The sequence below is a fragment of the Cheilinus undulatus genome, linkage group 14, assembly GCF_018320785.1.
Source record: "Cheilinus undulatus linkage group 14, ASM1832078v1, whole genome shotgun sequence".
NCBI lineage: Eukaryota > Metazoa > Chordata > Actinopteri > Labriformes > Labridae > Cheilinus > Cheilinus undulatus.
This window is the reverse complement of record NC_054878.1, coordinates 17,996,444-18,012,189: the sequence shown is the minus strand read 5'-3', so window position 1 is coordinate 18,012,189 and position 15,746 is coordinate 17,996,444. Positions and strand designations below refer to the sequence as shown.

The window sequence follows — 15,746 nt, the reverse complement described above, 5'->3', positions numbered from 1 at the left end:
GTAAAAATATTCACCCCCTTGCAGGTTTTGCCCTTTTATTTATTTTATAAATCAATCATGGTCAGTATAATTTGACTTTATAGACAACAAAAACAACAACAAAAAAAAAAACAAACAAAAAAAAAACCCAACAACAATGGCTCTTTAATATCAAAGGGAAAACAGATTTCCACAATGTAATGCCAGCTAAATAAAGATATGTAATGAGCTATGCAATATGTAGTGTGAGCTTTAATAATCAAGATTAAAACAAGAAAGTCTTGAAATATTTCACTTTGTATGAGATGAATCTAAAATATTCACTTCTTGAATTAAATCACCGAATTTTTTTTAAAATTATATTCAATCTTTTTAGATGCTCTTTAAAATTTTAAGCGATAAAATCACATTTTCTGTAGATATGATAAATCAGACTAACGCGGAGAAAGCGGTCCTCTAATCTGGGAACGATGAGGATGCAGTTTAAATCACTGTGTGAGCGCCCTCTGCTGTAAAATTTAACAAAAGGCATCGTATAAATCTCCTAGATTGATTTTTAAACATCATTGTGTTTAATATTTAAGGGAAAATTGAAATAGAAATAAATACGAGTAGAGGTAAAATGCAATAAAAGTTGATGAAATAAAGTTAAACATTTTAGAAAATTGCCATTTCACGTTACACACACGGTTTCACACGGGGAATAAAAATAGCTTTCTGTTTCACCGGGAATTGTAGTTTTTATGCTTTGACGTCTCTTGCGCTTTCGGAGAGTAGGACTCGATTTCCCGTGATGCTCCTGTACTCGCTTAAGCCAGTCGCAGGTGCACGCCCACGCTGAATAAACCCATCGACTGTAATCCTCACTGTACACAGCGGGATTCTCTGCGGGTATTTTCTGCCTCACTATAAGTTTGTACCTAAGAAAGCGATAAAAATGGACAACTCCGGTAAAGAGAAGGAAGCGATTCAGCTAATGGCCGACGCAGACAAAAAAGTCAAGTCCTCTGGCTCCTTTTTGGGAGGGATGTTTGGAGGGTAAGACAGCACTGCACCAAAGAACAACAGCTAGCAAACGTGAACTGTCAGCAGCAAAGTTGGCACGCAGCCTATTTCTCTTAAGATAGATATTCAACAAGTCATATGTTTGCCAGTTATACATTGTAGAAATGGTGTCGGGTAAACAACAATGGGAGACATCATAGAGCATTTTATGACAGACGTTTAGCTAATGGCTTTTACTGTCATAAACAAATCAGTAAATCACTGTTTCCTCTGCAGACTACGCAGCAGCTGACAAAAAGGCCAATATCTTCCTTTTCTATAGAGTAACCCAGCCCTGCAGTGGTAAAGGCGACACGTGTCAACATAGATTGGTTTATTTTATGACCAGTTGCTTGTCTTGGCTTTATTTTTATCAATGCTCTGTAATTCATCTCTACCCAAGTAAAGACAAATCAGTTTACAATGTCATCCTGATGGAAGAGACCCTGAACATGATGCTTTTCTTTCTTTTAAATCCCCTTTGCAGTAACTGTAAAGCTGTGCCTTTTAATACATCTATGAATGGTTCAATACGGATAATTATTTCAGAAACCACACCCATAAACACCTGGGTTAATCCTCTAAACATATTAACCCAGTAATTCTTATCAGGGGCTGTTATTAGAGTCATAGTCAGCAGGATCACAAAACCTCACTGTGTCTCACTTTTAAATTATAAGAGATATCTACAAGGGCTGGAATTTAACTTTTTTTGTCCACCTGCCTTTGTGGCTGGTAGATTAAAAAAAATCTACCACATTTTTTACCAACCACTCTATTTTAACCAACAGTATTATTTGATAAGGCATAATAACACAATCAAGGCTTACAGTGTTCAGGTTTTAGGCTGCTTAATAGGAGAGATGGTGCATAAATGACCTAAACTGTCGCTCATGTTTGTCGGTCAGTTTGTCCTGTGTTTAACCATGCAAATGTTGGCTGTGCTTCCTACAGGGGCACTGTAAATTCATATTCTCAAATGGATTTCATTGATTTAAAATCACTTTTAATAGATGAGCCACCTGCAGCGGAGAACTATTCTCATGTGTTACTGAGTCAGACCATCCCAGTACACATCGGCCTGTTAACGCTTAACAGCAGCTCTGAAACAGCGTCCAGCTTTCATAAAGTCAATAGGAACAAGCAGGAAAAAGGAGTTTGATTTATGCTGTTTACTGTAACAAAATTAGTCTGTTAGGTAAGGCCAGTGGTTCTCAACATGGGAGTTCAGACCCCCCTGGGCATCACCAGATGCCTGCCAAAAAAATTCCAAAGATTATTTTACCTAAAAGTAGTTAAATGCAAATCAAAACCTGATGATTTGGTGAGATTTATGCTGAAATCAAAGAACTCCTCGTTAGGCTAATCATTTATCTGCCCCTGTGGCCAATAGGTGGAGCAAATTCACCTGACACTGCTCAAAAGTACCCGTATTTGGCTGCTGGTGGGTGCTAATTTCCCACCCATCAGCCCACATTCTAAGTTAAAAAAAAAATTGCAATATGGAGATAACAGTAAAACCAGGCAGGGAGTAACAAGAAATGAAAGAGTTGGCAAGCCGTCTCCAAATTTTTTCTTGTGTCTACATTCTTGCACACAAAGTGACCATCCTTGATAGATTTTTTAAGACCTCAGTTATACAGATTAAGTGATCCAGTAGTTCATTAAGCCTCATGTTTCTTCTACAGCACATTCTTAAAGAACATGTTCTGCTATTTCTCCAAGCATTACACAGGATTCCTGAAGATCCTTGAAGAATCTTAAACAGTCTTAAAATGCACATTTGAAATTTAAGGCTATGGAAATTCTAAAGAAGTTTTTTTTAATTATTATTATTATTATTTTTTTTTTTTTACCAGTGAGGGGTCATCAATTTTTGAGTTTTTTTTTATAAGATCTTTGTTCTCTAGCCAACCTTATACAATTTTAAACATCTTCTGCCACAATTTTTTGCATAAATATTCTCCAGAATTCAGGGAATTCAGGATATTCTACATTTCCTGGAGGAAGGAACCCTGGACACCTCTCAAAATTTTTGTTTGGCTCACAGTGATTTAATAAACTCCATACTGTAAAACACTAGTCCAGTTCATCTGGCCCAATAGGTTGCCCACTTAAAATTTTGAGCAGCCCAACCTCATTTTAACAGGTCCTTCTGGACAACTGGCAATATTCTGGTTTTTAATAGGTAAATTGTTTAAAAAGCTTAGTACAACTGCTTTGTGCTATGACATACATCACCATTCAGTATATTAATGAACGAAGCATTGAATGTGCCAGAAATCAACAAATTTGACTTTTCCCTATACATTTTGACATTTTATAAACAGTACATTAAATCAAAATTTCAGCCCTGTTCTGGTGTACTGAGAAATCTCATATGTCTTTCATTTTTGACCATTTACTGTTCAAACAGTGGTGTTAATTTTTCTCAGGTCTTAAAAAGTCTTTGATTTGATTTTTTAAAAGCATGCAGGAACCCTTATTACAGATCAAATCTGCTTCAAATACGATCCCTCTTGTAAAGCATAACTCAAGCTTTTAAACTACCCTGACTCAGATCATTCAACTGACCTTGGGGAATTGAGATATGTGTTTTTATATTTGAAGGTAAATGTCATTCGATATTACAAGATTTTATCATTAATTAGAGCAAGAAAAAACATAGAAAGCTTTGTTAGTGTGGGACAATAGCCTCAAAACACAAAAAACCCCTCTGTGCCTCTGTTTCTTCTCCAAAGCTCGGTCCTTTCTGACCCCCCAGATGTTTCTGCCCAGCAGTTGTCGAGCGTGATAACCTTTGGCAGGCTTTAAACTGGTAATTCTATGTCTGACCAAGCTGAGGAGTAATCCTCTGCTGTGATTGAATGGCTAGAGAATTATTACAACTACAGGGAGCTCCCAGGGGTTCACTTCTTGTCACAGAGGAAGGGAGATCTATAGGGCCTGTGATGAGGGATTTACGTAAGCCTGTCTGCCTATCTGGGCAGTGCATCTCATTAAGAAATGTAACAGCTTGGCAGGTTATACACTTCATCACCTCATGAGGCTCTTTAAACATAATTTATTGGATATAACAAAAATGTGTTGATTGTTTTTTCACCTTTATAACCTTGGTCAGCTTATAGGAATTTTAAGCACAAATATGATTCTTTTCCTGTCTTTGTGTAGAGGACATCACAAAGTTGAGGAAGCATGTGAGATGTACTGCAGAGCAGCCAACATGTTCAAGATGGCCAAGAACTGGAGCGGTACGCCAAGCTTTCGTCTGTAATGTCAAACAAAATGTGTAATGCACAGCCCTTGTCAAGGTGCTACAAGTACGCGGGTGTCAGCCTGTGCAGAAATTTAAAGACTTTGTGAGTGAAATGTTTTGACCCTTTCTGTCTTCAGCTGCTGGAGGAGCGTTTTGCAAGGCGGCACGGCTCCATATGCAGCTGCAGAACAAACATGACTGTGCCACCAGTTTCATCGATGCAGGAAATGCTTACAAGAAGTCTGACCCCAACGGTGAGAATGCTACCATAAATTACACTTTAACGCCTAAATATTCAAATATTTGCACTGTTTGAGTAATGAGACGTTGGCTCTACACTTGTATTTATTTCTTTTGTTTGTCACATTCCTGAGTGGAGTAAACGAAGTATTGTAATGAATGGTGTTTGCAGTGAATATGCTTGATGATTCACACTTTGCAGTTTGGAAACGAGGCTGTACAAGTGGGACATGCTTCTGTTGCATCAATTAAGCAAGTCTCTAGAGATAATTATAATGGATTGAGTATTTTTTAATGTAAGACCAAAATATTTGCGTCTTTAGGCTTAATTCCCTTTCCTGACAGAGAATAGAGGGCAGTTTATGAATGAGCTCTAGCTGCTACTGAACATTAGATGGATTATAACAAGGGTAAGTTATTGCCCTTGCAGTGCATGACATCTAATTTAGCTTATTAATGTAGTTTGATAGTTAAAGAAGGAACTTTGGTTGTGATTTTGTTTTGCTGTAACCTTACTGCATGCACATAGCTTGAAACTATCTTACCTTACCCCTTAATCTCTCTGTTACAATAAAGAATGGCACAGGATTGAGTGCTGTGTCAGGGTCTTTTGGATTTTAACAATACTAACCTTATTGTCTATGTGTACCTTCCTCTTTCTTTTGTGCTTTCAAAAGAGGCTATCAAGTGTTTAAATGCTGCCATCGATATATACACAGACATGGTAAGATGCACATAGAGAGAGTTTGTGTGTGTAATGATTTATAACAGTATATTTTTCCTCATAGTTTTATTGTTCAGCTCAGTTTTTCACTTTCCTTTGACTCCCAGTATTGTTTCTGTTTTTCACATAAAAAAAGACTGAAAATCTTTATTCACTTTCATAAAGCAGACTCCCTGCCTTCCTCAGTCTCCCAGATTTTATTATTTTTTTGCCTTATATTGTCATATATTAATAGAAACCTTGCTTGTTTACTCAGCACTGACGCCTCGATGTTGTTATTATTGGATTAATTTCAGAAGCTCAGACCTTGTAGACGTACAGCTACTACTTAACCTGCCTCTCTGCACTGTCTTGTAACACAAAGCTTTCATTGACTTAAGAGGCATCTGTGCAGTGATCTGGTTAGTAATGATTTCTCTCCCTCCTCCTTCAACTCTTCCAGGGAAGATTCACCATCGCAGCCAAACACCACATCAGTATCGCAGAGATCTACGAGTCTGAGCTGGTGGATATTGAAAAGGTAATATTTCATAACCAGAAGCTTCTACTCATTATTTGTCCCACAACAGTCCCACAATCTACCTATTTGTTGTTTTTCTTTCATAAAGGCTATTGCACATTATGAACAAGCCGCAGATTACTACAAAGGAGAAGAATCCAACAGGTACTGTGCTATTTCATTTACATAGATTAATAAATTTACTTTTTTTGTCATTCCTTTTCAGCTTTTTTTGGTTAGAGATTAAAGATATCCCTTTGAAATTTTTTTAGGGTTGTAATCTGCCACTCCCTTTAACACCAAATTAGTAAGTCTTTTACCAGTATAGTCAAAGAAAGGGGCCCAGATTTCAAAGAAGTCCTCAACTTTGCACGTGAATCTGTGTGTAAGATACTAAGACAACTTTAGTTGAAGAGAACCATAAATACATACAGGAATTCAAAGGTAGAGTCAGTCTAAAAGTATCATTTCTACCCGTCAGCTTTGAGCCTATTGATTCATGTTAAGCACTTAATACTAGTTCCCAAACTGTTCATTACAGCCTGTTTAAATGAAATGGCCAAGGCTAAGAAACACGGAGACCAGCAACATATAAGGACACCACTCAAACATCATTTGAATAAAGAAAAACATTTATTTAAGACCATTAACAACACACATGAAGAAAACTAAACTCAAAATACCAAAATAGGTTGCAGGTGCTGGCTAAACAGACTAAAAGGAGGGAAGATGGGAAAAGCCAACCCATCAGTGGGCTGGAGGGTGCACCAAGTTGTTACAAAAGACTGGTCATGTCCATGCAAATGTAGTCAGTGTTGTGCATTACATTTATGATTTGCAGATTTTTTCTTATCATTTCAAAAGTCATCAGCTCTTCTCATCTTACAGAGATGAAAAGCCTCTGTTCTAATTGGCACATACAGAACTTGCAGTTCTGTTTTTCACTGAAGCTTTTTTCCACGTTTTGACTTGTCATAGCAGACATAGCACAGCTGTCAGTCATTAACAAGCAGATGATATTATAACACCTGGGAAAACCCTGGACCTGAGACTAACTACACATATTGCACTCATTAGTGACATTAATCGCATATAGGTATAGGTACATATAGGTATATTATGAGTGTTAAAAAAGTCTGAACACACATTTGATTTATTTGAATTAAGCCTCCTGTACACCTTTCTGGATTGTGCTTTTAACTGCAACACCTGATTAACCATGAGAACGTCTGTCTTTTCTGTCCTAGTTTTTTGTTCCTTAAAAGATATTTTAACATGACACAGTAAAGGCTTGAAATAAAAGGTTCATGAAGGTTGAAGTAGAATTTCAATGTTTGCTTGGATTGGTATTATTGTTATACTCTCAGTCATCATTGACTAAGCCTCAACCTCTCAATAACCTTAGCAGTCAGTGTTAATGCTATTAGTAGAACATATGCTTCTCCTTCTACAAGTCAAAAAGTCTTCTGGGAAAATCAGTCATGCTGTGAGTACCATTACTTACCATTTTTATACCATTTTCATGTTTTTAAATGGCAAACTATTAACAAAATTTGAGAAAATCCAATACATAAGTAGCAATATCGTGGCATTTCAGATGGGGATGAAAGTGTCAGCCCTATGAGAATTTCATCTTTTTAAAGTATTTCCCTAGTGCTGTTAAATAGAGAAAGTAATGTTTAACACAGCTTTTCCAAACATCCTTGTTTTATTTTTGATGCTTAAATTATTTTGCTTTGCACAAGGAAACAAAATTATTTCACAAAACCCCAAACACTACCAGGTCTAAATTATTAAGTCCCTTTAGAACTGACCCTTTTGTTGGGCCATAGCACAAACCACTGTTGTGTAATGATGTGCTTTAACTCTGTAATGCTCAAAGCGTGCAAAATCAAGTTATCTTCACATTTACACACAGTATAAAAACCTCAGTAAGGGTTTGAGTTGTCACTGGAGAAGGCATTATGGCAAGAACTAGGGGTGGGAGAAAAAATTGATACAGCATAATATCATGATATTTTGTTTGGTGATTTATCGTATCGTCTCGTCCACGAAGTATCAGTTTTTTTCAAATTAATTGCTAATATGAACTGAAGTCTATAATAGTGGAAAAATAAAATCAATTGTTTGGGCAATTGTTTGTTTAGTGAGGTCGGCAGAGGTTATGCTCATAGAGCAGGAAAAAGTTAGTGCAACAAACGTGGCAGCACCAGGGGAAGGACATTAGGAATGCAAGCAGGGCACGAATGAGATGGACAAGGCACATGAGGTTTGCAAGAAGTGCTACATGAAAATAAAATACTGCACAAATATAACAAAGATGAGGGCAAGACTAATGCTAAACCAGCTAAACAGTTAAAAAAAAAGTATAAATATAAATATTGTGCAGTATATGGTATTGCAATATTCATTGTATTGCAGAATATTTAAAATCGCAATAATATCGAATCGTGACTCAAGTATTGTCATAATATTGTATCGTGCGGCCACTAGTGATTCCCACCCCTAGCAAAAACAAACGAAATCAGTTTAGACTTGAGAAAATTGGATTTTAGTGTCATAAACATTCAGTTTTTTGTTTTTCAGTTAACTCAATGGATGGTATTATGTCTCTTTAATCAGTCTGAGACACCTGTGATAATTAGTTTGCCAGATGAGCCCAATTAAAGGAAAACTACTTAAGAAGGATGTTCCACATTATTAAGCAGGCCACGGGTTTCAGCAGTATGGAAAGAAAAAGGATCTCTCTGCTGCCAAAAAGCATCAAATAGTGCAATGCCTTGGACAAGTTATGAAAACAGATATTTCACGAAAAACTTAAGCATGATCATTGTACTGTGAAGAGATTTGTGGCTGATTCAGAGCACAGATGAGTTTGTGCAGATAAAGGCATAATGAGGAAGGTTTCTGCCAGACAAATTCATCGGATTAAGAGAGCAGCTGCTAAAATGCACATAGAGACAGTTATTTGAAGCTGCTGGTGCCTCTGGAGTTCCATGAACCTCAAGGTATAGGATCCTCCAGAAGCTTGCAGTCATGCATTAACCTACTATTGGGCCACCCCTAACCAATGCTCACAAGCAGAAATGGTTGCAGTGGGCCCAGAAATACATGAAGACTCATTTTCAAACAGTCTTGTTTACTGATGAATGCTGTGCAACCCTGGATGGTCCAGATGGAGGAGTAGTGGATGGTTGGTGGATGGCCACCAAGTCCCAACAAGGCTGTGATGTCAGCAAGGAGGTGGCGGAGTCATGTTTTGGGCCAGAATCATGGGAAGAGAGCTGGAAAGCCCCTTTAGGGTCCCTGAAGGTGTGAAAATAATTGCGGCAAAGCATATAGAGTTTCTGACTGACCACTTTCTTTCATGGTACAAAAAGAAGAGCAGTGCTTCCGTAGCAAATTATCTACATGCATGACAATGCACCATCTCATGCTGCAAAGAATACCTCTGTGTTATTGGCAGCTATGGACATAAAAGGAGAGATACTCATGGTGTGGCCCCCATCCTCCCCTGACCTCATTGGAGCATCCTCAAGCTAAAGATCTATGAGGGTGGGGCAGTTCATATCAAAACAGCAGCTCTGGGAGGATATTCTGACATCTGGCAAAGAAACTCAAGCAGAGGCTTTTTATTTTTGGAAAAAAAACCCAAAAACAACAAAAAAAACAACAAAGTTATCATTGGGAGGTTTGTTCAATAAAATTCGAATTATACCCTAACGGTTGATGACTTGAAAATCATAGTGCCTGTCATTTGCATCGATTATTTAAGAAAATCAGAGAAACAACAAATATTATATCTCTATGTAGAAAATAGAGATTAATTTGGATCACACTTGGAAAAAAGCCTTAACTGTAAAAAAGCCTAAAGCATAAAAAGCAGATGAAGTTCAATTAGACAACTGAGGGAAGATTAATGCTGTAATATTTTTACAGTTCTGCCAACAAGTGTCTGCTGAAGGTGGGGGCTTACTGTGCTCAGCTGGAGCAGTACCAGAAGGCTATTGAGATCTATGAGCAGGTGTGTACTGCTGGTGTTTTTGTCTAATGCTTCTTTATCAATAATAACTTCAAGACTCTGATATTTCTAACATGTTTGATGATTTGAATGTTTCTAGGTTGGAGCTAACACCATGGACAACCCGTTACTGAAGTACAGCGCCAAAGAATATTTCTTCAAAGCCTCCCTCTGTCATTTCATTGTCGACGAGCTCAATGCTAAGGCGAGTATTCCTCTGTGCTCCAGTTTCACAGTTAGAGAATGGGGGGGATTTAGGTAGAGTTTTAACACACTATGTCTCCACAGATTGCTGTTGAAAAATACGAGGAGATGTTTCCGGCTTTCTCAGACTCCAGAGAATGCAAACTGTTGAAGGTAACTCAACACTGAAGCTCTGAGGAGTCTGACGGCTTACTTTTCTCTTTTCATCTGCTCTGTTTCTATGAGTAACCTACATCTTTTATTGTCTTCACAGAAACTTCTGGAAGCTCATGAGGAACAGAACAGCGAGGCTTTCACAGAGGCAGTAAGTCATGAATATTGTAGGAAAGTTTGAAAACAAGGATTTTGGTGAGCAGAGAAGTCCCTCTGCTTTGGTTTTTTGTGTTGTATCCCCCGTGTAGAAACATGGAGGCCGGATCTCACGTATCCATTCAGTCTCAAAGGACTGTGTGTTTGTATGGCGTTGTTACACACTCAAGTACTCATACTCAAAAGTTTTCAAAGTCTGAGCAGAAGCTCTTATTTAAGTGTTTCGGTGGCACCTTTGCAGTTTTATAGTAGTTTCACAGTTTTTTACATGTTTATTTTAATCTTTAATTATAAAATTTCAAGCACTTACACAAATCTCAGTGAGTGCAAGTTAGGAAAAATATGAAATTCTTTATTTAAACCAGTTAAAATTTTGAGTTTTTGTCATATATTGTATAAATCCAATACCGTTTCCTTCAGTGGTAGCAAATAATAGCTCAAATTTGCTTGTAACAGCAGGCTCAAACCATCAGAAGTACTGCTAAGCTACTCATGGATTGTGGGAAAATGTAGTTCTTTTTCACCCAAATATGTGAATAGACCATGTTTTCTTATAACAAGGTTGATACCATACAGGCTAGTGTCTTCTATAAGACCATGCACCACAGTTTTCCCATTTTTATTATTAAATTAAAAAAAAAAAAGTCATTAACTTCAATGAAGGATGCTGATCTTGGAAGTTTGAGTACCATTGAAGGTATAGGCCTCATAGATATTTCTATTTTAATGGGTGGAGCATTGTCATATTTCACCCAGAAATATCCAGTACGATGTAAAAGATCCAACTTATTAAAGGAATATTTTTTTATTTTTTAGGTTGGGTTGTATAAGGTACTTGACAAAAGTAGTGGCATTAGCCTCTAGAGATTTCAGTGAGCGCTGTCTCTTGAAACAGGACGTGCTCAGAGAAGCTAGGGTATACAGCACTACAGATGGTTGGGCTGTCTGCATATAAATTAGAGAGTTTAAGGTAAAAATGGGCCAAGAAACAAGCATAAAACTGGCTCAATTGTATGCTGTATCAGACATTTTTTAAGTGTTTTATTTCCTGCACAGAAGGCTGCTGTGTGGGACTATTTTGCAATGTGAGCTACAGCTACGTGTTCTGCCTCTGTGTGTCTGATCAGCTGTTTGGGTCTGTGGTGTTTGACAGAGAAAACAACAACAGACTAAACTAAAACTAGTCATTTTGGCTCAGTTTTCTCTTCAACAGCTGACACAATGTTTTTAAACATGTCGTGTCGACTGTAGCTTGTCTAATTATCAGCCATTAGAAGAAATAGAGCCCTGTTTGGGACTCATTTCTTAATCCCACTCCTGCCCGCTCCCACTGGATTTCTGCCCGTAACTGCCCACTCCCTGGGCACGGTTTATCCACTCCCCCCGCACTTGCAACAGGTGTGTCCAATCCCACCTGCATCCTGCATGGGTTCTGACAATCCAAATAACAGATCGTGTGTTTAATTAAAGGGAATATTGATATGTTCACTTAAGCACCGCTCTGATAATGTTTTCTCTCTGAATGAAGGAAACCCTGAGAAACAACCACATCCTTGTGTAATGGTGCCATACATGGATTTAAAAAGCAGCTGGGAGTCTCACACTGATTTAACTCCTGGTTATGGCTTAGGAATAGCATTGCAAAGTAATATTTTCCGACCTTCTGTACACATAATTTATTTTAAAGTCATACAGAGGTGGAATTGTTTCCTGATCTCTAGAAAGTTTGGGCACCATAAAAATTGCAGTGCACTTCCGTCAGCTCTCACAGCCAGTAGACTAATCTTTGCTCTCATCATTAGATGCATAATGCAGGTCACTTTGCATGGAAAGGGGTGTTTTTTTTCCAAAATAACTGCAAAATGACTCAGTGTTTATGTGTGCCAGTTTCTGTGGAGCTTCCAGTTTCTGTGCATGCACTTTTCTGTGGAGCTTTAACAAAGCATCACATGACTCACCTGCCATGCAATGCTGAGACAGACCCATATTCAACATGTTCACACAGCACCTACGACTATAGCTGACAAAGCAGCAATTAAACCAGCAATAAAATGGAGAAGTGCTTTGAAGAGTGCTTACTTTGATTGGGGATTGTTGAGCAGGTGTATCATCACATCCAAATACGTTTTCTTCGCCCCAATAAAGTCCAGTTATTTTCCAGCGTAGTCACTTCCTCTTACAAGCTTGTAGCAAATAAAATGCATTGAATTGGAGTGTGATGTCATCCTGAGGTAAATGGAATGCAGCAGAAGTCCTTGAATAATGACTTGGTGCCATATTTGGGGATTTAATAGAATATCTGTACATATTCATGTTTTTATGGTGCCAGTTTTGAACCAGTACACCCAAAAAATCTTCTCAGAAGTCAAAGGACAATTGGAGCAACAAGGTGGCATGCAAATCAACACAGACAAACACGTCACCATTTATTGTAGTAAGATAAAGCAAAAGTCATAAACCTACTTGGATGACAAGTTTCTAGCCGGCTGATCTGGTTGAGGTTGGTTTCTCAACCTCCATAAAGTTGAAAAAGGTTTGTAAAAACAAAAACTGCATTCAGTAGGGAACTCAGGATGAAGGGTGATGCAGGCTGCAGTTGTCTCTGTGGTCCTTTATTCAATCAGAAGTGCCCATGTAATTGCCACTCATCTAAATCACTCATTTTAGTCTTGTTTTAGTTAAGTTTGGTGTTTTCTCTGTCAAGGGCTGCAGACCCAAACAACTGATCAGATACACTGAGGTGGAAGAGCACATAGTCTAAGCTTGCATTGAAAAATAGTGCCAAACACAGGGTGAAAAATACAACGCTTAAAAGATTTTGGATATAGCGTACAATTCGGCCAACATTTTTTGACACATTTTTACATGAAACTCACTAAATTAGGCAGAGCAACTGTACCCGTCTATAGCACTGTATAGCCTAGCTTCCCTCAGTGCATCATGCTCAGATGGACAACGCTCGCTAAAATCACTGGAGGCTAATGCCACTACCATTGACAGTTATCTTATACAGCCATACTTCAAATATCCCTTTAAGCACAGCTTTGAAAGTGTATTCTAATTATTTCTAAACTAATATTTCCTAAAAACAAACAAAAAGGCTATCCCTCTGTCTTTTTCCTACCTGCAGGTAAAAGAATTTGACTCAATCTCACGCCTGGACCAGTGGCACACGACCCTCCTGCTGCGCATCAAAAAGACCATCCAGGGTGATGAAGGGGATCTGAAATGAAAGGAACCCTGGAGTAAAACGGCAGCACAGAGGGACAAATCCATCACGCATGCTTTCACACACAAACACACACACATGCACATATCCACACAGACACACTCTTTCAATCGCTGCACTGTGTATAGCATCTGGAGAGGAGCGCCTGCTGGTTATTTTCAAATGTTCACTGCTCACTGCTCACTGCTACACTGTCCGAGTTCTGTCTTTGCTTTCCTTACGAGCAAACCTGAATCCAGTCAGAATGTAAATCCTCTCGCCCTCACCTCTTGTCTAGAGGATTGCTGCATACCTTTTCTGCTGAAATCTGTCTTGTTGGGTTTCAGAGCGGTATCTTGTATTGAAACCGATGTTAGTATTTACAAGCACTGCATGTTTTGTATGATTATCATTTCCTATTCCAAAACGGCTTGTTTTTCTATCTAGTTTATCTATCTTAACAGTTTTGTTGTACATAAGATTTTCACAGTGTGGATGGATGTAAAGAATGTACTTTCTTTTGTTGGATTAGAGGATCAGGAATTGTATTTATGTCAGGATTGTACCTTTTTTGAGTCATCAGAAATACTGAAGTGCTTTTGCACTTCATCAGCCATGAGGAGAGACTCTTCTGGAAGAAGGGCAACGATATGCACCAAGAGTAGACTGTTAAACATTTGTAATCAAATTTTACACCTTCACAAGCCCATCACTTTTTATTTATTTCTTTATAGTTCAGGAATTATTGTTTTAATTTATGATTCCAATGTTTAAATCAGTATGCTGTGATTTATAGTTTGCCTGTAAAAATGTATTTTTGAATCAGACGCACTGATGTAGAAACCCTTCCTCTTCGCTACAGAGGTAATCTTTGGGATTCATGTGCATCAGTAGTCAGTCATCTTGTGCTGTGTTGTGTTGTGAACTTAACATGGAGGTTTTACTGCAGTGCACCTTCCAAATGGCCGGTCGCTAAGCATGTCATTGTGTATAGTTTAGTGTCGTGTTACATTCACTAGTGTGAGCCAGACCAAAGTTTTTACTCAAGGGTCAGTCGCCCTGCATATCCAGCTTCTTCCAGGTGGAATGACTATGGACCTTGGATATGATGTGTATGCTTGTGCAATGGGACAATAATAAAAATATTGTATCCCATATCTGCTGTCTTTTCCTTTACATTGTCATATAGCTTCTATTTTCCTTTCATCATGTCATATGATCTATCAAACATTGCCATTCAAGCCTTTCACCTACTTGAAGTCAGTTCTTAGGTAGATGGTTGATGCTTTACACCTGATCAGGCCCGCCCACAGAACTGGCTGGGCCTCTGACAAACTCAGAGTATAGAGTCTAACTGGTTGCGGTTTGTTAATGACATCATGTGTGCTGGATCAGTAGCATTGATGCTTTCCTGCCCATTCTTTCAACATTTAATCCCCTTTTCACCACTTTTTGCGACCATTTTTGCCACTTAAAACCCCCATCAACACTTTTAATGACCATTCTTACTACTTTAAACCCATTCATGCCAGTTTTTTGCTTATTTTCACCACATTTAAACCCCCCCCCCTTCATTATTTTTAAACCCTTGGCCACCTTGGCTACCATTAATCCATTTTTGGCACTTTTTACCCATTTTTGCCACATTTGCACCCCTTTTCATTACTTTTCTTTAACACTTTTCTGCCTGTTTTGCCACTGTTTACCAGTTTTTGCCTAGTTTCTGCCTATGATTTGTTTCTGTTAACTCATTTTTGAATTTCTTTGGATGGCATCATGATGTGTTGTTTTTTGAGATCTTTAGTCTACTTCACTTTGTCAGACAGGTTCCATTTAAGAGATTCAACTGGTCTGGTAGCAATCAGGCCTGGGTGTGGACAGTCAAAACTAAACTCAGCTTTCAAAAAGAAAAAAAGGTTAATCACAGTTAAGGGGCGGGGGTTTAATTTTTCACAAAAAGGCCAGATAGGTTTGGATAACTTTTTTTACCCCTCAGTAAATAAAATCTCCATTTAGAAACTGCATTTTGTATTTATTCAAATTATCTTTGTATATTTAAGTGACTGAGTGTTAGTGAGTGTGCAAATGCCATCAGTGGCAACAGTTTGTCATCACAGGACACCAGCTACTATAAAGGGCTTATTGTCTTACAGGTTTATCATCTGAAACTTAAGTGGAATTTCATTTAAATCATCAGGAAACAGAAGTTTTGTAATTGGAAGCAGCTTTTTAAAATCCTTGAGGATTACATAGGTCCCTCCA

General features: G+C 38.1%; 1 protein-coding gene across 1 annotated transcript; it reads left to right on the top strand.

The window, feature by feature from the left end:
* The first annotated feature begins 820 nt into the window (after positions 1-820).
* napbb (N-ethylmaleimide-sensitive factor attachment protein, beta b) lies at positions 821-14,641 on the top strand. The gene is made up of 11 exons (XM_041804660.1): positions 821-1,017; positions 4,195-4,274; positions 4,417-4,533; positions 5,197-5,243; positions 5,686-5,763; positions 5,852-5,907; positions 9,682-9,766; positions 9,864-9,968; positions 10,052-10,120; positions 10,221-10,271; positions 13,407-14,641. Exons 1-11 carry the CDS (start codon positions 917-919, stop codon positions 13,506-13,508), a joined length of 891 nt encoding a protein of 296 aa, XP_041660594.1. The 5' UTR covers positions 821-916; the 3' UTR covers positions 13,509-14,641.
* Positions 14,642-15,746: the final 1,105 nt, after the last annotated feature.

Coding starts and splice junctions, on each gene's coding strand:
- napbb (XM_041804660.1), top strand. CDS start 917: ATGGACAACTCCGGTAAAGAGAAGGAAGCGATTCAGCTAATGGCCGAC. Junction 5,244..5,685: donor TCGATATATACACAGACATG/GTAAGATGCACA, acceptor CAACTCTTCCAG/GGAAGATTCACCATCGCAGC. Junction 5,764..5,851: donor AGCTGGTGGATATTGAAAAG/GTAATATTTCAT, acceptor TCTTTCATAAAG/GCTATTGCACATTATGAACA.